This window comes from Echiichthys vipera (genome assembly GCF_963691815.1).
Source record: "Echiichthys vipera genome assembly, chromosome: 14".
Classification (NCBI taxonomy): Eukaryota; Metazoa; Chordata; class Actinopteri; order Perciformes; family Trachinidae; genus Echiichthys; species Echiichthys vipera.
This window is the reverse complement of record NC_139839.1, coordinates 19,365,942-19,392,758: the sequence shown is the minus strand read 5'-3', so window position 1 is coordinate 19,392,758 and position 26,817 is coordinate 19,365,942. Positions and strand designations below refer to the sequence as shown.

The 26,817-nt window shown below is 38.5% G+C and overlaps 1 protein-coding gene across 1 annotated transcript in view; it reads right to left on the bottom strand.

Moving 5' to 3' along the window:
* The window catches only part of LOC310956200 (seizure protein 6 homolog), a gene marked incomplete at both ends in the record, with an annotated part of 93,628 nt that overhangs the window by 39,985 nt on the left and 26,826 nt on the right, over positions 1-26,817 (bottom strand). Inside the window, 1 exon segment of the mRNA XM_083926356.1 lies at positions 794-1,534. Within this exon segment, the coding sequence (XP_083782482.1) occupies positions 794-1,534 (741 nt within the window).

Sequence of the window (26,817 nt, the reverse complement as noted above, 5' to 3'; positions counted from 1 at the left end):
GATACTTAATTTTATTGTCCTCTGCATGATCCTTGCCAACCTCCTAGATTTTCCCGGTAGAATCCCATTTTTATTGCCCTCTCCTGGATCCCTCCCATGGTCACAATTCTCCTATATTTCTCCCAATTCATGATATTTAATTTTTTTCCACCTTATCATTATCAAAAACCTGTTCCTGGCACTATACAGTAGTGATTGCATTAATCGGCGGATAAAGTTTTAGGTTTGGCTGCTTAAATGTCCCACAATATTGGCTGCAGTGATATTACTGCATGCATGAAAATGTTTACAATTGCCTAAAGCAGTGGCGTGCACGACTCTCTTAGTGGCAGGGGCAAAAAAAAAAGAAAAGAATGAATGTATGGAATGAATGAATGAATGAATGAGTAAAAAACTGATGACAGATATTTATGCAAGTTCATGCCAGAGGGGTGAATTATTCTCTAGGATTTCCTGAAATTTAAAAGTAACATTTAGAGTATATAAAATGCTCTTGTTGTGTACTTACATTTTTATTTTCATTTTTAAAATCACCAGGGTGCAGAAAAAAAGTCTTTAACAACTCGGAGGGAGAACCCCTAGACACCAAGCTATGGCTTCAAAATCTGCCCTATTTTTGAGGTCTCAAGGTTTGCAAGTATGCTCAGCATGGATGTGTTAAATCTTGAGGGGGACGGTATTTTGAATTGGGAAAAAAAGTTATTTCTATGCAGCTGCTATTTATTTCACTAAGTTGTTAGAATGTTCTGCTGAGTACATCTTTAAAAGTCAGCGAAAACATGAACATGCCTACCTTCTGTTTGCATCGTGGTGGTGATGGTAGTAATGACAGTTGTGGAAGTCGTGGTGGTTCCTTCTTCTCGGGAAGTTAGGTCGGGGAGTGGCTGATCAGGGCTGGTTTTGTTTTTCAATGGTGTTTCTCTAACATCCCCTTTCTCAATCCACACTGAAAAGGGTGCAAGGGTCGCTTCTACGGGTGAAGCACTCCAACTTTGAGGCCGACTTCTCTGCGATAAGGAAGCCGCTGGGTCTTCGCTCACTGAACCTCTATTATTTGGTGTCACTTGAGTGGTGAGGGAGTCTGTCGTTGGCTCTACCTTGCCCACCCCCCTTATCTTAGAGGACTTCTTTTGAGGGAGAGACATGGGCGGCCTTGGTGTTGTGGGAGAAAATGTGGTCAGTGGGGAGGTGGCAGCTGCAGTGGCAGTAGTAGCAATGTCTGAGAAGGCTGGGGCATCCTCGTGGGGTACCAGCTGCGTCACAGGGTCTCCTAAATCTGAGGCAGACACAGACCCTGGCATGGTGGAATACGCAGAGACAGAGCCATCACTCCTAAAAAAGTGTTGGTCCCCCTGGAAATCCCTTGTAAGTAGGTGCTCATGAAGCAGCAGACCTCTGAGGACAGGCTGGTGATTGGGGATGTTAATAGGGGAGACAGTAGTGACAGAGTGGACTTCACTCTCTCTGTCCTGTGTTGACGAGTCCCTGTCTGGGTCCAGTGTCCTCTTACTGATGCCATCACTTTCCACTGGAGCTAAGAGTAAAAGAAAAAAAGAGAATATGGTTTTGTTAAGCAAAAATATTGAAAACAGGACAGTAATCTACAAAAGTAACATACAGTACACAGTAGCAGTACGTCTTTTTGACAGTTTCATTATAGAATTGTGAAGTCTGCCAGGCTATAATCTACCAAAAATGTGCCTAATGAAGGGAGAGGCTGTCCTCTTGTACTGTATAATTCAGTTCATTATTGAGTGTGTATGTGTGTGTGTGTGTGTGTGGGGGGGGGGGGGGGGGGGCACAGAAGTTATTTTTTTTTTCTTTCCTGTATGCAACTCACACCATGCTACCATAAATCACAACTTCGTAGAGGCTTGCCTTATCATTCAAGAAAGTACTGCCCAAGGAATAATTTACTGTGCTTACCTTTCTTTTTTATTTGTCCTAAACAGCCAACAGCATGTATCAGTGCTTACTTAACTGTTATATTAGTAAATCATAATTTTAAGGGTCTCGGGCATGCGATGTCTTCTCATGTCTTCTCACCATCTTCCTTTTCTTCCAGTGTATTGGACTACTTTATGCGTGATTAATTGATATGGATGAATATCAAAATATGAAGTTCTTTTTTTTAAAGCCTGCTAATCTTCAGCGTCTGTGTAAGAAACTACCATTCATTTGAATTGTAGTGGAGGAGAGCAGATGGAATTTGGAGTGAGAAATATACTTGTCAAACACCATTTCAATCATTTCTTTTTAGATGTGAATGTAAAATGTCAAGAATGGGAAGTCTGAAAATAATTGTGTTCAATTTTGAATAATTGAGGGTATTTTTATGGGGGGGGGGGCAATTCCTATCATTAAAACGAGTCTAAAGGTATTTGTGATTATTTGTAAGATGCAGTACAGCGCTATAGGGCTGAGGGAAACTGAAGGAGGGCATGTTGAACAGCTAATGAAACGCAGCTACAGTCACTGAGTCGGTGTGAGTGTTACATGTCAATATACAGTCACAAGAACATATGGCACCAAAAATCTCTAAGAGAGTTCCGTTCATGATGAGCCTTCAATCACAACACAGTTGCCATACTGTTTACAGAGACCACAAGCTTACCGTGACAGGGGCCTGAAACATGCAGAGACACAGTGATCGCCCCGAATAGAGTGGCTCAAAAGTCGGCCAAGTTAGCTGACAACTGAGGCGGAGTTATGATTAACGCATAGATTGTATTCTATGGATTAACGCAGCAGAGTCAAACAGCTGTCTCCTTGTTGGAGATTTACAAAGCTGGTCTATTAGATGCAGGAGGTATGACTTGGTTTTGTTTTTGTTGACCAACGGTTATTTTGAAACTGACTGATCATGCTGTTTGTTTCAACGAGTTCCTGAAGACGACTATTTCTGGTTTGAGAAGAAAGGGTCTTCTTATAATCAGGGTTGTCTTGTATTCGAGACAATGCGGTAATAATAATAATAATAAATATAATAATAATAATAATAATAATAATAATAATAATAATAATAATAATAATAATAATAATACATGTGATAGTAATACAAATCACATAAGACATTTGCTGACACAGGTTTAATAGCTATAGATATTTTAAATGGTAGTGTAAAAGCGGAAACAAAAGCCGTTCTCTGCAAGGCTATTTTCACAATGACTGAGCTTCAGTTTAAAACAGCCAAGGTAACCCAGTTAGAGCCTGTGAATGTTCCGATTTGTCCAGGTCATCGTTATCCCAAAAGCAATTTCAGTCAAAAGCAACTGGACTCAACTGGTTGTTTGTCTAGGAAAATGTTTCACCTCTCATCCAAGAGGCTTCATCCGTTCATGTATGCAACTGACCAGTCCCAGCCTGGTTCAGTTGCTTTTGACTGAAATTGCTTTGGGGAAAACTCAGTTAGAGTTTAGTAATGAAATAATGGCCAACCACAGACATTGGAATGCATTTAAATTGATTAAACAATAACTTTCAAAAAACATAAATTAATACCACCTGTGGCAAGTAAGAAACAGAAAACTTGTTCAAATTAAAGACTGAAATGATTAAAGCTGGATATGTTAGCTACACATGTTTTATTTCAGCCTTAATAACTGCATAAAATTATTTTGGAGTAATTTAGAAAAGGATAGCTTCTGGTTTCAACCGAGCCCCCACGTCAGTGACTTCCTGGTTGATCTAATACAGAAGTGCCAAAAACTGCAATTCGCAGAGTGTCCACTAGGAGTAGTTTGCACAGGCAATTTCTCATTGACCCCCATGTTAAATATACCGTTTTCACAGCATAATTAAACCTATTTAAGGTCTGGTACAAAAAAAACATCCTAGTCTTTATGTTTAAGTCATATCCCCATGACAACACTGAGGGGGGTGAATGCTCTGTAACAGGCTAGTTTTTATTTTATTGGAGGTTAAAGCTTATGAATAATTAGGGCCGCAGGGTCTTGATTGACAGCTAGCCACTGGCCTTCACTTCTCCTCGGAGGTATACGTCAGCCAGGTGGACGTATCTCCCTCCCCCCAACGTCACATCAATGCTCTTCTCCTTGAAAAGAGGAAATGAGGCGGAGCCAAAGTCTGACAAGATGGTGACTCCCGTGGGCGAGTATGATTGGATCAAGTTGAGAGAACAGACCTCAACGGGTATGCTACGTCCATTTTGGAGCAGCCCAATATAAAACTCATTATTGTCTCAACTCTATCTATACATCAGCAAGAATTCCTGAGTATGTGGTTTGAGCTGACTCAGGGCTCAACAATAAGGCTTGTCCACTTGTAAACCTGCGTGTACACTCTGTACAGGAAAGCATGCATCATGGCAAGTGAAAAATAAATGTGATTTTTCCGCATTGAAGAGGGTTTCTAATATTCATGCCAGCTGATTAAGCGAGGGGTGGAGAGAGTGACGGCAGATGCACTGTGAGCAGTTTGAGCACAAATAAATGCTGAAGCTCCTCCAGGCCATTGGTGAAGATGTGACAGCTGCTGGCCTGGTCAGATCAGTCATCGGTCCAGCCTGTTCTCATTCCCAAGACATAAAACCACCACTAATGCCGTTTTGTTGTGGCCCAGATCAGGCTTTCAGCTTTAAACCCGTCTGGAGCAAGTGAACCATGATTAAGAGTACCAAACGCTGGGGGTGGATGGGTCAAACAAACATTAGACTTTCACCCAGGAGACCACATTTCTTGTCCCCTGGGTCCCTTTGCCTACTGTTAACCAAATTGTTTTGTTGCCTAAACCTAATCTCATAGTTTTGTTTGGATTCACAGCATTCACCTTGTGTTTCCCCCTAACAGCAAACATATTCGCACAGGGCTACCCAGGGTATTGAAGTGGCGCTGAAGAGACCTTAAAAAACGACTGTACTGTCCATGTGACGAGTTGGGATGAGGACAGGTTGGTCAGTCATGTAATACAGTCATGGGAGGCAGTCAGGTGACTGTCTTGCTTGAGCAAACTTCAGTGTGAACAGTCTATTGGTAATGGCATACTTAATTGTTCATTATGCAGGCAGTATGCAGTACACGCTGATTATGTATAGGCAGTACCTAGTAGTATGAGATTCTGAACACAACTTAAGTGTTTTTTTGTAGCCAAAATGATTGCATAGTGAGTCCAAAAGTGTCATATTTACCCCCATTATCTGATACATTCTCCTCACATCTGTTGTTTGGGGAATATCTAATGAACGGTGGGTTCCCACCTCTGCAAATCCTCCAGGCAGTGTAAACATTAGCAAAGACAAATGCCTGTGTATGTCCTTGGTGGCTATGACAGGATAGCTATCCTTAAATGATCAAATGCTCTCCGGCTGGCTGCTAGTTACACACACTCAGACAACAACAAAGATTTTTGAACCTCTATGTAGAAAGAATTTTCTTCCGATTTTTGAAATTTTAGTGCTCACTGGCTTTTATAAGGTGTGTGTGTGTGTGTGTGTGTGTGTGTGTGCGTGCGTGCGTGCGTGCGTGCGTGCGTGCGTGCGTGCGTGCGTGCGTGCGTGCGTGCGTGCGTGCGTGTGTGTGTGTGTGTGTGTTGGCAGGATTTGTTTCTATGTTGTTCATATATATCTTGTTAAGGTAGAGGTAGGAATACAGAGCCAGACATAAAAATTAAACATCTATAGTAATCACCATCTTTTTAGGATGGTGAAATGAGCTTTCATTTTGGCATCAATGCACTATCCATCTTCCTCTCTTTCCATCTAAATCCATCAAAACATAAAACAATTGTATGTGTTTGTGTATGGTGTAAATAAGTAGCTAAGATAGATCAAAAACACAGAGGTTCATATAATCCTCTTGTGTACATGAAACAAAGATGTCAGCTTTGACACCTTAATTAGCTTGCATCCTTTTGTCTTAATGAGGCAGAAAAACTGCCAGCACATTGTTCATGCTTTTAGATGAAAGGATGTTATTGACACAGACAGCAAAAGAGTGAGATATCTTTATGGTGAATCTGTGAACTACAGCACTCCAAGAGGATGAAGGCTGGATGTCAGAACAGATGTATGATTCATTTTTTAAATAGTCTTTAGAGGTTGGTTGAATGTTATTACGATGATTGTATACAGTGCATGGTAACTTTCAAGGAAAATACAGTAGCATGGCAAGGGTTAAACAATATTCTCAAAGGTGCCTTTGCCTGGTATGTCTTTATAAATGCTTATAGTTATAGCTTCAGTGCCTTAAAATTCCGTATCAGATTTTCAGAAAAATCATCTTGTGATTAAGTTTTGTAGTGAGTTTCACAGCCAGTCTGTTGTGTATACTTGTTTAATCCCCATGTGGTCACTTCGTATCCAATTAAAGTATGATATTCTACAATTCACTGGCTCCTTTTGGGTGTATTGATTACAAGCAGCAGTTGCTTTTCCTGCATATGAAACAGATGCTTGATTGTGCTTGCCGGTAGACAAACGTTCACCCAAGAAAACTGACTTTGTCTTTGGGCTATTGATTCCATAAGGATTCACAGGAAACACTCATTGAGGATTTAAATGAGAAATGGTGTCTGTGAATTAATGGGAAAATTACCCACGCCATAGGAGAAGCTCTGCTTCGCTCGTAAAACTTCGAAAGTAGTTGTAAGCCACTGTTACATTTTGCTGATGCAGAGTAGTTTTACCACCAACCAGCGTGCTAATAAAAGTTTGATCGGGCTATTCAAGTGGAAGAGTAAACAATTTTGTTACAAAGCCTCTCCCAGGCTGACAGAATTGACACATGGTTTTACATTACTGGCAGATGCGACAACTCCACATTTATCTTTCTTGGCGGCAGAAGCAATTCAAAGACGTTTTGATGTTTTAAGATGGAGGAGAAACATTTCCTCGTCGTAGCCTTATTCTGTCACAACAAGAGCAGCAAAAGCCGCACTATAAAGGCAAACTAAGCATATTTGACATGTCTCACAACCAGCGAGAGTAAAGAGTGTAAAGGGAGGTCTTCATGATAGATTGAAGTTTATAAGCCCCCCCAACCCCCCACACACAGCTCTTCTCCTAATTGCAAAGTATAGCGGAATCTCAAATACTGTATGGTAAAGCTGGGGAATTATGCTTTTGACAAGAGCGCTGTTATTGCTCCACCGAACTGGCAACTGAGGCGCGCCTCTTATATTCTTATCTTTGTCTCTCTCTCTCTCTGTCTCTTTCTGTGTTGGTCAGCTGTTGCCATCCAGTTGCTGCCCTTCAGTCAGAATATCGAGTGAAAGTGGAGAGTGAAAATGGAGAACTGGGTTAAAGCAGAGTTTCTCATACACAGATCAATACAGGATCAATGTGTACAGGTCAGAGACCTCTCTGTGGTGATTACAGGGAAGCGGGTACTGCTTACAAACTGTTCTCATTTCTGGCCCTTAATTGGGTGTTTACAGTTAAGGTTTCACAGAATATAACTGAAAACTGAATTTTAAATGTAGTTTGTTGAGTATTCGTGAAACGTAAATCAAGACATTTAATACAGGAAATTAGATTTCTGAAAATGATGTGTAAAACCTTACATCTGAGCTGTTAAAAACCTGAGAGATTCAAGTAGATATCAAGACTAATTTCTGAAATATCATATTTACACTAACAAAAGCACAATGGTATCTTAAAAATTCAACAAGGCTAGGAAAATGCTGGATAAACCATATAATAATTTCAGTTGAGACTTGCAACATAAATAAAAAAAACAATAAATTAAGAAGAATAGATTAAAAGAAATACATAAAAGACTAAAGATATAACAGAATTCACTTTCAATTTCAATTCTAAAACAGGCAGGCAATTAACTTGTCGCAGCCTAAACAGTTGACAATTACAGCCCAACAAAGAAAAATAACTGTTTACTGACGGATGATGCCAATATATATCAGCTAAACTGATTTAAAAGCTGCAAGTAGGTCAGGTTTGGTTTGTTGATTGACACAAGTCTTTGGCACACACACACAAGCTCCACCCATACATTCCTTTGCTGTCTTTCAAAAAATTATTCATTCAATCAAATATGACTTACACTGATTCTGTTTTATGTTTATTCTAACATGCAAGTTGTCAAATATCAAATCTATCCTTGGTTAAGTGTTAGACAACCAGCCATTTTCATTGGTATCCCTGACATACCACTAGCCGATATACAGTAGCAAGCTATTGTTTTCATGTTGTCATCAAACATTTGTTTAGCAACGATAATAAATGTGATGCAATGAAATTATTTTCATTGCTATCAAACCTTATATTACTGTCAAATTCACACAAATTCCCATTTTTGCCAGATCCTGATTCACATGAACACAGGCAGGTTCTGTTCTCACCTGTATCCATCAGAAAATCATACCCTACTGCCAGCCAATTTAAATTTATTGTGCTTGAAGGACTCCAATCAGGTATAGATGTACGGTAATATGCTGGCATAACCAGGCTTCTGTCAGAACAAAGTGATCTTGATGTGCTCTGTCAGGTCCACAGAATGGGTGTCATACTATCACATTTAACCCTTCACACATCAGCAAGTTGCATCAAGCTGCAGGCAATAAATACAATCAAAAATAGATGCAAATGTGTGTGAAAGTTGTGTTGTGTATTTTACGTAATACCAGTGGTCAAACAATTTTTTTGTTATAGGCTTAGGGGCAAGTGACAGCAAGTATACTATAGCAGCCATAGGAGCCGATGTGAAATTAAGTGTAACCTCAGTCGAACTTAATTTATTGCAGTGGATCCAACAGCTAAAAGAAGATGCCGTGCTGCACACTTGAGAGGTTATGCATGTAACGACATTACATCACACCACACTGAAGCTGGTTAATTACTGTAGAGCTATTTCATAAATTAAAGGTGGTAATTACCATGACATAATGAGATTACTGTTATCTTATTCTAAGCAGTGTCATAAATACAATAAAATACCATTTATTGTCTTCTGGGAAATATACTTAATGAAATGTTTCTTCTGTACGCACATATAATAGAGCACATTCTTCAGGGTCTCAGAGGAAACTAGAGGTCCTAAGAGTGTGGAAAACATCTACCTGTTTCTAAGGAAACTGAAGACCCATCCCTTTTAGCTACGTAATGTCACACCGTCCCGGTTTTAAAACTGAAGCCAAATATGCAGTCATTTAACGATATCTAGTTAATCTGACTTGACAGAATTAAATTAGCAAAACAAACCTTTGCTAATGGTTCAGTAAAACTAGTCTGTGTCTGGAGGTCAAGTGAGTTTACTTGTAGTGAATATGAATTCACAATTCATATTTTTTTCTTCCTGCAAAAGACACTATTATCCTTTAATTATAAGGACAATTGTACAGGACACCCTTCCACATAAAAGGGGACATATTGTGCTCATCCTGGTTCATACTTGTATTTTGTGTTTTTTACTAGAACATTTTTACATGCTTTAATGGGCAGAAAACAACAACATTTATTTCTCAAATTGCCTGTCCAAATATCCCTGAATATACCCCCTACCGAAAAAACACTCTTCTCTGAATGGTCAGTGTTTCCATTTCTTCTGCATCTGCGTTCTCTGCATCTCTGCACCATCATTTAAAGGCACAACAAGTTCTGAGTACATTTTTCTGTGGAGTGAGCATTTTGAGACTTTCACAGTATTTATATAACACCTTGACTTGCTGTATAATAAAAATAAAAAAATCATGGAAATATCACTTTTTATAGTATGGGAACTTTAATGTTATTTCATGTGAAGTCCTCCCTCTAAATAGTTAAAACAAATATTGCTGGACATTATATATCTTTTCTTAGCTTGTATCATACACCCTTCATTTTTTATGTATTGTACACATAGAACCAGCCCTTCTAATGTCTTCAATTGCCTTGTGTTTTTATTGTGTTTGCTGTATGTTTCATTTTCTTATATGTTTATGTTGTCTTGCCACAAAAATAATTTCCTTTTGAGGGACAAATAAAGATCTGAACTGAACTGAACGTATCTCATTGGCTGCTTGTTTGTTTTTCCCTACATAATGAGGCAAATGTGGTTTTCAGAAGACTTCAAAATGATAAAGATGATGTTAGCATGCCTAAGACTTATCTCTGCTGATTAAATTATAATAAAGAGTGTCCAGCCATCCTGAATACGTGTGGGTGAGAAACAAGCTCATGCTCCATGGATCATTCCAACCTCTCAGTCGACACTAACTGAGATGATAGAGTGAGCAATCACAGGGGGGGTCCTCCTCAATATGACAACACACAGCCTCCTCACTTTAGTTCCATATCTATGGAGTCATCAGTGAACACTCAGCACATGGAGAGAGCACTAATAAGATGGGACAAGCCACACTTGAGGCGGGCTGCTGATTGACATCAATCTCCTTATATCCAGGGGTTTTATTTCCTTATTGTTATAGAGAGCCACTCGACAAGCAAATCAATAAGCAGCTTCCGCTGGGCCCAGATACAAGGCCTTCAGATCACGATGCATGACTACTTGCAGGATCCTCAGTGGAGCTTTGAGCTCATGAAGTCATTTTAACATAAGGTAAACATTCCCTTGTAGTGGAATTTGTAGCTACATTTACTGCAGTATGTGCAGATTCTACACTTGTATGCACCAAGCCATAAGGACAGACTAGGAAATAATGGGGCGCAACTGATGAATGATTCCATTAGTTAACTTAATGAATAGATCATTTAATTTGGTTTGTGGGTGTGACAACTGCATGGGCGTGGAAATAAATAATAATAAAAAAGAAAGGGTGCAGGAAGAAAATGAAATTAAGGGAGCATTGACTGGAAGAAAAAGCCTTTTAAAAAAAGGTCACAAGTCACACAGTGATTTCTAATATAAAACCAGAATAGTGCAACCATGAATGTGCAGGGATTCTGGTTTCTAAGCTTCACATTTTCCTGTCTGGTTTTGAGTCGTAAGGTTAACAGCATATTGAAATGAGACACACTCTTATCCTCCATCTGCCCTTTGACTTCATTGAGCGGAACCATAACTTTTCCCTTTCATTTATTACAGCCTGCCTGTGTTCTGGTTCATTGAGCATTGTCCCTCACACAGGCTTTAAACAAACTGTGTCTTAATGGTGTTACAGTAAGAAGCTCATAAGACCTGACCTTTAAGCTGGAGCAGAACAAAAACAGCTTCCCAGCCCCGCTATTTGCATGAAATCTACTGTAAAGCATTAAAGCTGCAGGAGGTAAATGGACCAACCTTAAACAATCTGAACTCTACAGTGAAAGGTTGAATGCAGTTTAACTGGGAATCATTTCTTTCATAATCGAATAGTTTCTTAGCTGAATCAATTTGCATTTCCCATGCCACAGTTGCCCGTACTTTGTCTTCTTCTGTGCAATATTTGCTTTTCACTTTTTACATTGTTGTTGGTGTTGTTATTTTTTCTACCAATGAATGAGAGTGCGTCAAATGTCTGGTATTAAAATCACATCATTTTCTGTAATCATGGCAGAATCTGTCTTATATAGAAGCCGGATCCTTGTTGTATTTCAATTTACCAATGTACTGCATCCTAGCAAATACTGAGAGGAAGGTTTCTTTTCACACCTCATTTCCTCCCATTAGAGTAATTTATCTTTTCATTTTCTTCTCATTTACTCCATGGTGGAGTCAATTAAGAATAGAGCAGTGGGTGAAACAAGACATACAGTTTTTAAATCTGTAGTTGATTACTATACTGTGAGACATATGCAAAAAGTGTTTTTTTACAGTAGTTGTAAAGATAGTTCTAGATTAACAAAAGCTACATTTTAAAACAACAACTTAAGTCCTTTATTTGTAGTGTCCTGTGTTGCTTTTTATTTTCATAGCTCAGTTGTATACTTTAAGCACTACAATTATAACAGTGATGCTATACTTAAAAGGTCCCATATCATGTTCCTTTTCAGGTACATACTCATTATATATTTTGAGCTTTTACTAAGAGATGTTTACATTCTTTAATGTTCAAAAAACACATTCTTTTTTTTTTTGCTTACTTTCTGTCTGACCATACTTTTATTCATCCTCTGTCAAAAATGCGACATTTTAGCACCTGTCTATTTAACCACCCCTCCTGGAAAAAACCCAGTATGGTCTGATTGGTCAACATTCCTGGGTTTCATGTCATTGTAACTGTGGAATGACTGTAGGGCACTCTAGCTGCACTTTCTATATATAGTATAGTTGTGACATTACAACCTTGAAGACATCCAGATGACTAGTTTAAAGACACAGTTTCTGAATATGGGCTATGTGGATTTGTCAATAGGGGCATATTTGATTCTTTCAAGACATTTTATAGCACCTCAACCTGCTTTATAATTTTAGAAAAACATGGAAATCTCATTTTTTAATCACTTGCGATTTTCAACCTTATCTGTGTACTTACTATAGATTGATATGCCCGTGTATGCCATTATATTTGTCAATACTCTCTTATGGGGAGGCTCTTTTTACTACACGGAATCAGTCCTAGACGATACACAGAAGCAAGGCTAATTTCCGCCTCAAGAACTTCCTTATATTCTTTATCAGACAGAAAGGACAATCCGAAACCAGGAAAATGTAAGTGCCAGCAAGATACTTTGAGGGCTTTATTTTTCCCATGCATTGTTTTTATCAACAAGTACACTTGTACTTGTGTTCATGATAATGAAGCTGACTTGAAAGGAACTGAGTACTGTCACTGGTTTGTGCAAGGTTGGCAGTCTTGGCCATAGAGATGAGGTTAAAAGTGGGCTAGTTGGGCTTGTTTGGCACCCTGTTATTTTCACTGCATTTGGCTTTTATTGCAGAAAATGGAAGAAAAAGAGAAAAAGTAAGAAAGAATAGAAGCTCCTTTAATAAGAATATAAAGATACCCTTTCCAGCATCAGGCCTGCCAAGCACTTCACTCTGCCACAATTATACAATTTTTCCCTCACTCAAACACTGTGGCAAACTTGAAATCTGTTGCCTCAGTCTTAAACTCTGTGGGAGTCTTTTCATGCACAGTCACCTTCCTTTGAATCAGGCCTCCTGGCATTCACACTGAAACAGTCTCAGTGTCTATTTTAGTCCAGACTTAAGATTCAGTGCCTTGTGCCTTAATTCTCACCTGACCAGCTGTTCAATTTGTCTCCCCTTTTATAGTGTGACATACAGTACAGTACCACTCTACCACTGATTTGTGCTGTGTACTTGTGCTGTGTACAGTACACACACTTCTGGATAACCCTGTTTTAACACAAATCTTAGTTCCCTTCAAACCCACAGTCACACTCATATTTTCATTTTTGTCAGTGACTACCCAAAAGTGGACAAAGCAAGCCATTAAAATGGTCATGCTGTGTCATGTTTCAGTATGATATTAAGGACAGTTCTTCATGCTGCAATTTTTCTAAATAAAAATAAATAAATTTAAAAAACTAGGCTGAACAATTGCTATGATACATCTTTTTTTCTGATGTCTTTCTCGCAGCCAGTGCTGCTCATTTTCACATGCTGCCATTAGGAGCTTGTAGATAACCATATGATGAATATTGTATTTCAAGAATGATTTCTGATATGGATACACAGCACACCAGGATTGGTTTCGGACAAAAATTTACAAATAATGTTCCGATTTGGGCTGAGTTCTGCCTTCTTGGCATGGTTCTTGAACCCTGAAAATACTTTTTATCTTGTCCTGTTACAGGGTTTGATACATGACATCGCATAAATGCAATACATTAATGCGTTGTCATGTTAGGCTTTATCAGGCTGTAAATATTCATGCAAGAGAGAATGCCTGTCAGGTTAAAGTCGGGCTCTGTTACTACTCTCTTAGACTTGGGTCGGGTTTCTACAGTTGAGTGTACAGTGCCGTAAAAAATGATTTGCCCCCTTACAGATTTCTTCTGTTCTTGCAATTTTTTCACACTCCCATGTTTCAGATCAATACAAAATGCTGACTTGCCGTAACTGATGGAACCATTAATTCTACTCCCTACCATAAAATCCTGAAGGAAAATGTCCGGCCATCAGTTTGTGACCTTAAGCTCAAGCGCACTTGGGTTCTGCAGCAGGGCAATGATCTAAAGCACACCAACAAGCCCAGACTTAAATTTATCATAAATGCCTGATTTAGGGGGTAATTACTTTTTCACATAGGGCCAGGTTTGTTTGGATAGCTTTTTCCCCTTTAAATGAAATCATCATTTAAAAACTGCTTTTTGTATTTACTCAGGCTGTCTTTGTCTGATATTAAAATTTGTTTGATAATCTGAAACATGTAAGTGTGGGGAAAAAAGGCAAGAACAGAATAAATCTGTAAGGGGACTAATACTTTTTTACTGCACTGTAAATGCTTCTAGGCTAACAGTAAATTACCTGTGAATTGCATCCACAAACTTTCTTCCTTCACTTTTTTATGGTCTAAGAGGTGATTACTGTAATAGCGCTGGAGAGCAGAGCAGAAGCGTATTCAAGTGTGAACCTTGACCTTTATATATTCAGAGGATTGGTTCGAAGCAGTTGGACTCTCAGACTCTCAGACACTTGGCACTGCAACATCTCTCAGAATCTGAGCACAAGTATTTTCTGTGCACTCTGCTGAAGCCAGCTAGTAAAATAAAGTGGTCACAGGGACTACAAAAGAAAAGAAAAGTCAGAGGGAGCAGAGAGATTTAAAATTGTTCTATGTTTATGACACATGATGGTTGAATTTCTAGTAAGGAAAGACAGCCATGCAGCTAGATAGAAACACCAACCACAAGGTTATCATTCTTCGAGGAAGATGTTATTTTCTTCCCTCCAAACATGACAGACATGCTGGAACAAATGCTTGAGCTGGAAAATTGCATCCAAATGGACTAAAGACATTTACAGAACAAACAATAAAAAAGGTTGGAGTTTTTGGTCTTGTTATGATCAGTTCTTTTTTTTCTACCAACCAATGTGGTGGTGTATTATATTCACACAGTAATAGTAGTAGTATTGCATACATCAGTCCTTTTTTTTTTAACTATGAAAACACCTTTCAAGCATGTAATCGATTACAGCACTCCTGTCATCGTCTAACTGCATCAAATCTCAATTTCACATGAACATTTTTCGAAACAATCTTGAAACAAGAAACAGAATATAAAACAGAAACAATAATAAGCTAAATCCTGGAGGGAATGACGAGAACGAAAGAAAGAGAGAGCAAGAGAGAAAGAGAGATGTCTTCTAGCAGAGGCATTTTAATATGCTGGCTGCATGTAATGCCGGAATTAGTTTTATGCGTTTTGGCAGAGGGATGCCAGAGAGCAAAGCCAGGTGAGGCCCTGTGAGTACACAAGTCTGGAAACATAAATGCTGTAAACCAAAACACAAGCTGCCTATTGGGAGGTGAGGGGAAACAATATTAACACTGACAGTGATGGATGATGCTGCTTCCTGTAGAGGTCTGATAGATTCAGGGCCTTTTGGAGCTGAGTAGCATCATGTTCTACTAAAAGGTGCATTCCAGGTAAAAACCTGCATTTGTAAGGAAACTCCAATTTGCATAAAGATAGATATGCTATTTTTCATTTATATTTGCCAGCTAGACTTGAAGGAGTCAGATAGGCCTAAAACACATTCAAACTGCACAGCCGTGCTTGTATTGCTGTACATGTTTGTTGATGTCTAATTAAATGTATGAGCCACTACTGTTTAGGTCTGTGACTCATCAACCTCATTGCTAATATGCAATCAGCTTGCATATCTGGAATATAATAGCTGTTGTTTCCCAACACCTCTCATCCTGATGATTGGATTTCAATTAAAACTAGATGCTTGAAACAATTCTGCTTTTTTAAGTCTTGAATGTCAGTGAAACAAATTTCTGCAAAAGATTGAGATTTGCCTACATCCAGAAAACATATCTTGAATGGTGCCAGTATTTCTTTCCCAAAATTTGCCAAAGATCTACAGTACAGAACGTATCATAATATAATTCAGCAATAGCTCACAATAGACCATTAGTAAATATATATGTTGTGATTATATCACAGCTAAGGGGAATTTTTTTGGCCCATTAGGAAAAAGGCCATCAAGTAAAGCGTGAAAGTTATAGAAACATTCCAATTTAAATAGATTTTTATTTATTATACTGTTCACAATAAAATAGTCCATCCAAAAATTGTTTTATTTTTGTAATTTAGCCTCCTGGGCTGGCTGCCTGTACATAGGTAGCTGCTGTGGAGCATAGCCTACACTAGCAGCTAGCATAGCCACTCAGGAGGTTGAAATTAACCTTACGTTTCCATTTTGTTGCAGGTTTTAGCTTGCTACATTTTTTTCTCTTTCTTTCACACAGTGATACTGAATTGTGCAAATTAGACGTCATAGTGATTGTGTGTAGTTCTTATACCATGGCTATGAACCAATAAGATTGATTGATTTGAGCTATCAGTTTTTATAATGGCGAATTGATGATTTGACCCAGCAACTAGTGTGTTTATGAGTGTCTGAGTGGTAGTTCACTATTGGACATCAATGACAAGACAGTGAGCATCCAGAGGTCACACAGTAGAAAATATCAAGTCCAAACCAGTTTCAGGGGCCTTTTAGAAGAAGAAGAACGACAGTTAAAAGGCAGATCAACAGCCTTCTACTCCAAAATACAATATATATTATACTGTCTTCTGTTACTACACTCTGGAGTTCAAATTGATGTTGCTCTTCACCACAACAGTTCTATTCAATATATCTACCCGCCACCTGCGGTATTTTAGGTTTTCAAGTGATTCCCTTCACATTTTCCCAACATACAGTATACCATAGTTTGACTGTGTGTTTACAGTATGGGAAAGGTTAAAGGACAATAAGGTCCTGGAGGATAAAATAACACAAGATTTGTCTTCGATAATAAAAAGAGATATGACTCAGCTAAGCTGTGAGGCAGATAAAAACAGAAACAGAGTAACACTGCATTACTTTTCAATTTTATCTACGGGATTTTTGTCATGTTTTCGCTGCAAAATTAAAATGTAGTTTAACAAAGATTTTGAAGTAATTGTTGTATTCTTTAAGTTGATTTTGCATTAAAATCTGACACCATGGAGGTCACTGTCACTGGACTGTAGCTTGGTATGTCTGTCTCCTATGCAGCATGATTATCATTCTGTGCATGCATAATTACTAAGAACATATGAAATATGAACACAAATTTAAAAATATGTGCCATGTGAAGACCTAACAGGTAAAACATCACTGTGATACAACTTTGGTTAAAGCAAGAAAAAGATTTGATAAGCTGTGACAGAGCAATATTCTCACGCATGATTGAGAGATTGCAAATATTCTGCTCTGATCTTATTTAAACTTCTCACAGAAAAGGAGGGCCCTCTGCCTCCTAGTGCGGGAGCTGGTTATTACGAGGTGCTGTAAATTACCTCACCAGGTAATTGGAGAACATCAGTAGAACTAATAAAGTCAAAGCACTGGCAGATGGTAAAAACAAAACCCAGACGATGAAGTCTCTTGGTAAGCAGCTGTTATTCTTTGGAAAGGAACTTTACATAAGCATTGCTGAGTCCAAGTATAAAATCCCAGAAACTCCTATCTCTGCACTAAAGTTGCAAAGTAGTTTTTCATTGGGTGCCTGTGTAATGAAAAGAATCATCACAGTTTATAAACTTTTTTTAATTTTATTTATTTCTGCGCTTTATAGCTTCACCAAAATTGGATTTCAAGCCTGGCTACCCTAAGAGGATCTACAAACACATAGGGTGCAACAGCAAATCTGTGTGGAAGAGCACCGAGTGAAAAAAAAAAAAGGGGGGGGGGGGATTAAAGTGGTTTAGCCTGAATGGTTTAAGGGCCTGGAAAAGAAATTTTAGTGTCCAGCCATTCATCCATCTCACATCACTGTTAATATACATTTTTAATAGTATGTCTCTTCTAGCTCAGCAGAAATCTTGAGACATTCATCAGTATGTGTTTTCACCCTGTTTCATGCAGCTAAACTGTTATGTGGGTGGCATTAAAGTGTTGCATCATTCATTCAGCTCCATTAATTATTAGCCCATGCAAAAAAATGACTTACCAATTTAAAACTGTATTAAGACACAGAAGCAATGATTCAGTTTTGTCCAACATCCATCCATCCACCATCTAAATATCTATCTCTCTGTCTATCTATCTATCTATCTATCTATCTATCTATCTATATGACTATATATATAATTTATTATCCCCTGACGACCTGGTTCAAAAACGTATATATATTCTTTTTTCTTTTTTTTAATGGGTGCTGCCCACTTCAAACCATTCTAAAGACCACAAAGCTTATTGAGAAAATAATATTTTAAGGCCATTAAGATTTCAACCCTGGTCTCTTAGGTAACACCTTCTGCAGTGGTCAATGGCAAGTGTCCCAGAGTTGTTGTTTTTTTTAAAAACAGTATCAAACACTGAGGCACCAAATGCACCTTGTAGTGCTACTTCGTCAGAAATGCCACAGCATACGAGCGACTTGTGTATCCGTTTACAATACACAAACACATTTTAGGATTTGAGGATCCCTCACGTAACAATGTTTCAAAGTTAACTAAAGAAGCATACATCAGCTTTTGTATCCAGTGCATGCATGAACGGTGAAAATGCGGATCAGAAACAATGAAAACCACCATGCAGTTACAGTAAATCATTTCAATTGAATAGCTATTCGCTGAAAAATACCTGCGAGTCATGAGCAGCATAAATCATTAACACAATCATCACGTCAGCAAGCTCCACAGAAAATAAGTGCTTTCCAAACCAAACATAGCATATTTGTCACTTCATCACATTTGTCCCACTAGTCGTTAGTGTCTCTTGTGTATTCCTAACTGAAGCTTAAAAGAGAAGCTGCAGCTCTGGAGGACCATATACCCAGTTTCAAAACAAATACCCAACATCTATCAGACTCAATTTTAGTTCCAATCTTTAGATTTTAGCAATCTGTCTTAACGCCTCATGCAGTTTATCTACAGGAGGACTGCCTGTAGAATCTCAAACAGGTCGTATACAGTTATGTAGAATGTGCAAGTAACTCAGTCTCAGTGCTAATCACTCTGTGTTAAAAACAGGCATCCCTCTGCCCATACAGAAAGTTGTCTATGTATTTTTTATTTAAATCTGATGCATCTTATTTCCATGTGAGGCATTATTATTGATGAGATGCCATCTGAACTAAATTGAACTGAGAGAACACTAATTAATAGGTGAGAAGTGCAGGCTGTCCTTATTCACTGTCCGTACATATACCAATGCAAAGTAATGCACTGTGTATGTAATACATATTGATTACTGCAGAAATTCTGGATGGAGAAAAGAAGGAAATAAGGTGACATAGTATAAGAGTGGCAAAATGAAATGGGTCCCAGACTTTCACTCGTGCCTTCGTGTCCCAGAAGTACTCAACCAAACCATGACCTATTTTCTAATCCTAATCAATTGGCGTTATTGCATAAATTTACCGTTAAGGTAATGTACCAGTTGCTGTTTCACAGTATTTGATAGAATATCATATTTCGTAAGATATCATATGAATTGTTGTGCATAAGTTTCCGCAAGATATATGAGAACACATTGCACAGTGACACTATACTTTGCTGAGTACAAGGGAATGCTTCTCTCATTTGCCTCTTTCATGTCTCCTTTGTGCAGTATGCTCCTCTTTCAACCCTGTTGAGACTAGGAGCTCTCCTCAAGGTCTTTCAAGACAGCAGGTGGTCACTCACAACACCCACGCCAGCGCTAACCCGTGTGCCATAGCTCATATAAGAGATATACATCAAAGCTAGTACTCACATCTGCAGGTGTTTGTTTTTTTGTAGCTACGTAGCAAGAGAGAATATTATCAGACCTTGATGTTAGCACGCTGGAAACATTATCTCTCTCCAGCATTGAATACATACAAGTCCTACCTTCAGCTCCTGCACCGTGATCATCTGTGTTGTGTTATTATGCTGCAAAATGACACTTTAGTGCATAACAAAAGGGACTTATTTGCCAAAAAGAAGGAATGTAATGTGGATTTCTTACGCTCCAGCATACAAAGTTCAGGCCTGTTGTGATACCTTTAGAGATGGTGAATCTGTCCACGGGGTGCAGTAAGTCAGATGGATAATATCTTTCTGTGACAACCTGTGAAGTTAGCTGCTCATGATGTTCTTATTTTTGACCTGTTTTGCTATTGTTTGCTTGCTTCAACTATTTAATGCTAAACCGCAGTGACACCATGGTGAATTGTATCAGGGTTCATCAACAGTAACTCTTTGAAGTTGAGAGCAACTCCACCCAGTTTAAGCTCTGATAGATTTAACTGTAGCATGCCCTGGAAGCCCATGGTCATATGACAAGAATATGGAATGCATTACAAGCCTTTCTGTTCACATTTTCAAGTTTCTATTCAAGTTTAACAGAAAAAGTTCAAACATTAAAAATAATAAGAAAAAATGTTGACTTAATGTCCATATATATATACAATGAAAAACTATATCAGTGGTGATCAGTATCCTCTGGCAGGTTTCACAAACATGACCCAAAAACTTCTCTGTTATCTGTTTTCAAAGTGATTTGGACTGACAGCAGCAGTATCATGCATGAAGGAGGGTGAATAATTCAATGTATTTTTTAAAAGGACAAAAGACTAGGGGAGAGTGACAACTTGTCAGCGGGAGATAAACTCAGCGAATGAATAACAGATGAAGAAAATAAAAGAGTGCCAGCAGATGTAGGTAACTCAGTGCCATCCATTTTTCTGCAGGGTGCTTTCATATGTGTTTATCCCTTTAGCCTTACAGTACTCCTTTTCCTCTCTTTTTATTGTTGTGTCTTAAATGGGAGCACACAGATGTCCTCCTGTACATTTTTCAGTTGCTGTGTGTCAGAGAATATAGAAGCTGAAGCAGAGGCTAGTATTTCATGTTCAAAAGGGGGTCATGGGGAGAGAGGTGAAAAGATATTTAATGGTGACTAACATTGGCTGCTAATGCCTTTGGCCACTTTGTGACTCACTTTAGCTCCCATCAAATGTACTCTGACCAAGTGTGTCCAACTTGGTAGCCATGTGTGGGGCTGAAGGGACGTTACACGGACAAGACAGGAGGGAAAGGGTACAGAGCCTAACTAAGGGAGCAGCCAGGAGGCAGGTTCTGTTCTGATTTGACAGTTTATGGTCAGTGCATTTATCACAAATGTCATCTTTCATCACTTCTGAGTTGTACCCCATAGACTGCATGGTGAAATCTATAGGAACAATGTGGATGAAGGCATTAGGGAAATGAAAGTGAGTAAGTATTTGATGATATTTTGTTATAAACAAAGTGACAAAGTGCAGTACAAAAGCAATGTAATTGCCAGTGAATTATATTATTCCATCCAGAGCACTATTAAAATATAAACTGTTTTTACTAAGCAAGATGTTTCTGTGCGATCCATATAATAAAACGCCTCATATTCATATCCCAAGTATTCAAGTGTGGTTCAAGTGTTCTGTGGTGATTTGTTCGGGATTGCGGCATGGTGTAAAAAAACAGAAAGACACAGTGAGTGTTAGTGAGTGGCCTTGATGAAGAGTTTTTTAAGAAAGTTTATTTTATATAAAGGTTTTTTTTTTTTCGACATGTTCATCCTTTAAAGCTACGGCATTTATATCATCCACAGTCTCAGCCCCTTAATCAAAATCTCACCCTACTTTGAAAATGTCTTTCTTTGAACAAGGACATATAGTGTATGTGAGTCTGTGCTGCTGTGTTAAGGGCTGAGGAAAAGCACAATGCCAAAATACTGTTTTTTTCAATCATCACAACACTGATTGTTTTCTTCCACTCATTTTAACTTTAAGTACAGCTTTACTTCTTATTAGCGTAGAACTTGGATTTAGATGTTTTGTAATCGTAATCAGATCTTAAAGATCCACTGCCTCCCTTAAAGAGTGCACTATAGAGGCCAGTGGGCAACAATATACTACATGGTATAAATCAAAATGATCTCTGGCGTTATATGAAGCAGATTAGTACGAGGTACTAATTAGGCTTGGTGTAAGGAGTCATCTCAAGAGCCTGGATTATGAAAGATCCATTATCATGTGGCTCAAATCATCTGTCTTTGAATTGAAATCCATGGTGGCAGCACTTTTCATAATACTAACATAACATTTTGAAACAAACCTCTTCAATTAGCAGTGATAACACTCAGTCAGTGTTTGTTTCATAATTTATCATTTTTGGAGTGCTAGACATTTAGCCTGAATTTTCTCATGCACTTAATTTTCCATGCTGCTTTTAATTCCGTCATATATACGTATTAAAGGACTCTGCTGCACTCCAAGCATTTTTCCACCACCTTATATGTCTCTGTAATATAAAGCATGTTAGATTAAGGAGGAGTGTATGTTTGTGATATGGTTAATTTATGGGCCTTGAAATACAAAATACCAAACTTTGTCACAGAATATAATGTATTTTCTAGTATCAGTACTGCAACTACATTTAATAAAGAGTGGGGCACAAAACGCTTACTGTCCCAAAGTAAATCTGGTGAATGTGTACATTTGCGGCTTAATGTTAGTGGAAAATGGTTGTCACAGTGGCGCAAGGTTAAGCGGTCTGTAGCACCATGGAAAATACAGCCCCAGTCTAATCCTTTAAATCTTGGCAGATCTACCAGCACAGGGGATAGCATTCCAGCCAGCATTACTGGAAACAGATACTATGTGAGACACATTGTCCCATTGTTAAATGTTAGATTATCTCAGCCCCCTGCAAGAGCTATTCCATTTGGTCACTTGATATTTGTCCTGTTTTTGGTACAAATACATGAAATTGACAGATAATTGCAACCAGCAACAAGGGGACATGTTTTGCTTATTTTCAGGTTCATACTTGTATTTTGGGTTCTACTTAAACATGTTGACAAAATTTGTTCTCTCGGACAGCAATTCCTGGTTTTCATTGCAGCCATGGAATGAGTATATTGTCACAATCAAAGAAGACATGGAAATTCCCCTTTTTACAATATGGAACCTTTGTGAATTATCTGTACCAATATATTTAAGTGTTCTGAAGATAAGTAAATTACTTGTATATTATTGATTTTTTTTTAAATTGATTTCAGTGTGAAAAATTGAGTGCCCAGTGTTATATCTTCTTTTATTAGAGACTTGGCGGTCACGTATAAAGCCTGTCTTTAAAAAAGGCCTGAGGTCTTAGTGGCACCAGCAGCCTGTGGCTTAAATACTTAAATTAGACATTGCCACTGTTTAGACCTTGTTACAGCATCACTTGTCATCACTAGTCTGCCAGCACCCTTACACAGCTCCAGCTACCTGTCTGTTCTGTCCCGGGGAGAGGTGAATAAGCAAGCAACCCGACACATCAGCGTGTCAGTGCTGCAAGCAGTGCCAACCACAAGGTTAAAAGGACAGCAGCCTTTATGTACAGCTGCTCACAGAGAGGTTATGCTAATTCTGATCTCAACTGAGTCTAAAACAGTTGTTATCTTTTATAGCAACATTTCATAGTTTCATCACTTCTTCTGGGAAAAAACAAAACATACTAAATTAGAGATATGAGCTGACACAGAGAACACCTGGTCACCCTTATTTCACTATTCTGGACCAAAAACACAAAGAAACATCCCTCTGTCTTCAATTTTTAGGTGTCAACATGGATAATGAAATACAGATCAATATATCTTTTCACAAGAGAACATATCTCAGATTTTTCTTTTGAAAATCTTCCTTGTTAAAAATTGTTGGGTTTTTTTTTTTGCTCCATTGATTGATTTTATCAGACTTTTTTTTTTTTTAAATGAAAAAATACACCGCACAGCCACAGCGCTTTTCATATTGGGATTAATTAAACCTCCTGTGGAGCTGGTCTTGGAGTATTCATTTGATGTTTTTAAGATTTTCTATAGCGCTTTCCTAAGCCAGACAACCAGCCTCACTGCATTTCACTGTAGTTTCTTCAGTCAATGCTCTGTGGCATTCCATTTCCATCAAGCTTAGCATCAATAGTGCTGATGGCCGACTCCCTGGATCGAGGTCTGTGCATGAGGGACGTGTTGCAAAGTGCCAGACTGGCAATCAACTACTTGTGAGAAGGTTCAGGGAACAGAAGCGTTGATTGGAATATTTAACACACGATACATACTAAAAATGTCTTCTGCTGTTTCACATTATTTGCAATTTAAGATTTGCATTATTTTATTAATTATAAACAAATATAACATACAGTATTTATATATTTTTTAATGACTTTAAATAAATGAGTTGTTCAGTGGCTTCCAAGCACTTAATTTAATACCCAATACTATATTATTATAACTGTTATTTATAAAACTGGTCAGTCTCATTTCTGCTCTTATATACAGAATGCTGCCTATACAGCAGAGCATTACCTGCAACATAGCTTGTAAATCTCTCCTCTTATCAGCTGGCAATTTATGTCAGCACATGTAGTGCAATAGCTACATTTTCAGATAAAACCATCTATCTCTCTCTGCCTGATGGCTGAGGACAGAGAGTTTAGGTCATGTACCTGTTATAGTAAAGAGATAATTGATTAAGCGATGATCCTACCACGTCACAGAGATTGGCACAGGCAGAGTTTTATGGCCCAGAAAAGGTCACTGAAGCCATAAACAAAATTAGGTGCAGACTGAGCAGGCAAGGTTGTTGATTAAAACTCCTGAATTTTGCTCATAACTCCGTGGAGAACTTATAAACGAGACACGGGCTCATCGACCAATCGCACCATCAGTATAACTCAGATACAATGGGTAGTTCAATAAGGTGATAAAGCAGATGAACAGCTGACATTTGAGGCAACAAGTGGCAAAAATAGAGCAAGAGAAAAATAAGGCAGACAGGAACGGTGGCGCCATTTCATCTCGTCTGAAATACAGTCTGTTGCACAGCTTGCGAAACAGGGAAGATTACCGTCATCAAAAATCTTTCAAAGTGCAGACTGCAGAGCTCCACTGAGTTGGCAGCATTGTCGTCTGACAGATTTAGATAAGAAACTGATTACTGTACAGTATTTTTATGTCTGTTATTTCTTTGAATGTCTTTCTGAAGACATGGATAAACCATTCAGGGTCGCATCTGTCTCTCAACAAGCCTCTTCACTTTAGTTATGAATGTGTAACTAATGGCAGTGAAACAAAAATGTCTGTTCAGAAAGCTCATATTCCACATTCAGAGGTGTGATATGAATTCAATAAAGCAAACCGAGCAGTTGGAATCTAACACCCCTCATGAAGATAATTTTGTTTATAGATAATACCATGTCAGTATTGAAATTACAGTGGCAATAAAAGTCATGGTCTTTGTTACATGTCCAGTATGAGTGTTGAACATCTAGTTAAGGGTCTTTATCACATGAAGACACACTTTTCCCCGGTATGACCATAATGATGATAGATTGATGCGGACCATCTATAGATCATGTAAGTCTCTCCATTATTCCAGTGCAGTGAAGTCCAAATGGAAGGAGTCACAAGTTTGGTTGTGAAAATGATAAATTATTAAGCTGTTTGTCAAACCTTGAGAACAGAATTTGCATTGACTTTGCATAGTGCTGATGCTGCAAAGACATGCACAATGGCATTTTATTCCATTTGTGATTGAGTGCAATTGTCAGGCTATGAGCTAAAAGTGTCATAAAATACATGTTTATTGAGCAAGACAGCCAGTCTCAGACAGGTGGGGTGTTTCGGATTAGTTCCAGGCACCAACAGCGGAAGGCTGCATGGCTCAATCAAGATAGAGAAATTTCAACAAATTTGAAAAAAAAATGATTCCCTAAATTAACAGGTGACCCCACAGCTCACAACAATCAATCTGCAGCAGCAGATTTGTGCTGCTGTGGCACAATGGGTGTGAAAACTATAATGTACTTAACGGAATTATGCAACATACTTAAAGCTATGGTCTACGATTTGGAATAGTTTGAATTATTATTAACATCGTTTGTAAGGCGATTATGGTCCTCTAGTCAGATTTACACAATATGAACAACAAAAAGAACCAAAAAAATCCATTCAGTCTATCAGCCGTAGACTTGCATATAAATTGACCAATGGGAGCCCTCCGTCACGGAAGGGTTCGGTTTTGTTTTGTACCTTCCATTTAATCCCCTCGTCTAACCTACTCCTCCTCGTCCTTCCTTGTCCCCTTCCACTCGCCCTCCCTCTCTGTAAACTCTGAGTGTATATGTGTTTGGGTGGTTAGCTTAGCAGCTCAGCTACCGGAGCTTCTATTACCATTGAGAAGAAAAAGAGCAGCAAGCCTCCTCTGCTCGCCCCAACGGCAAAGGTTAGAGAAAACACAAGTCAACAGAGGAAAAGGCAGAAATGTGACCTACATAGGAACCAAAGACGAGTTAACATCAGGGTTGGAGAAGGCTACGCTCGATCGTGGAACACTGAGGGGAAGGGTTTGGTTGGGGGGGGCGGGATGCTTTTTTTCAAATCTGTTAACTAAACTGATTTTCAGAATGTAGACCATAGCTTTAACTAACGTCACATACAGTATGTAAGTTATTTTAAACATCAATTTTAACCTGCAATCTTTTCCTTAGCCCAACCAAGTAGTTTTTTTGCGTAAACCTAACCTGGGGTCCTGACCAAGCTGCCATATTTGATGAATTGGGAGTGAGAATGTGTTGTAACACTGTACACTGTCGTAACCATGGTATCTGAGATAAGATGTAAAGCCACAGAAATAGATGGCTGTCATATGTAGTTTTTTTTTTCTCACAAAGGCCCTTTGTCCTTCCTGTTTATCACCCACTTAAGCCCGAAAGAATACTGAAATGTATTGTAATTGATTAAAAGTAGAGGGACAAAAGGACAATGAGAG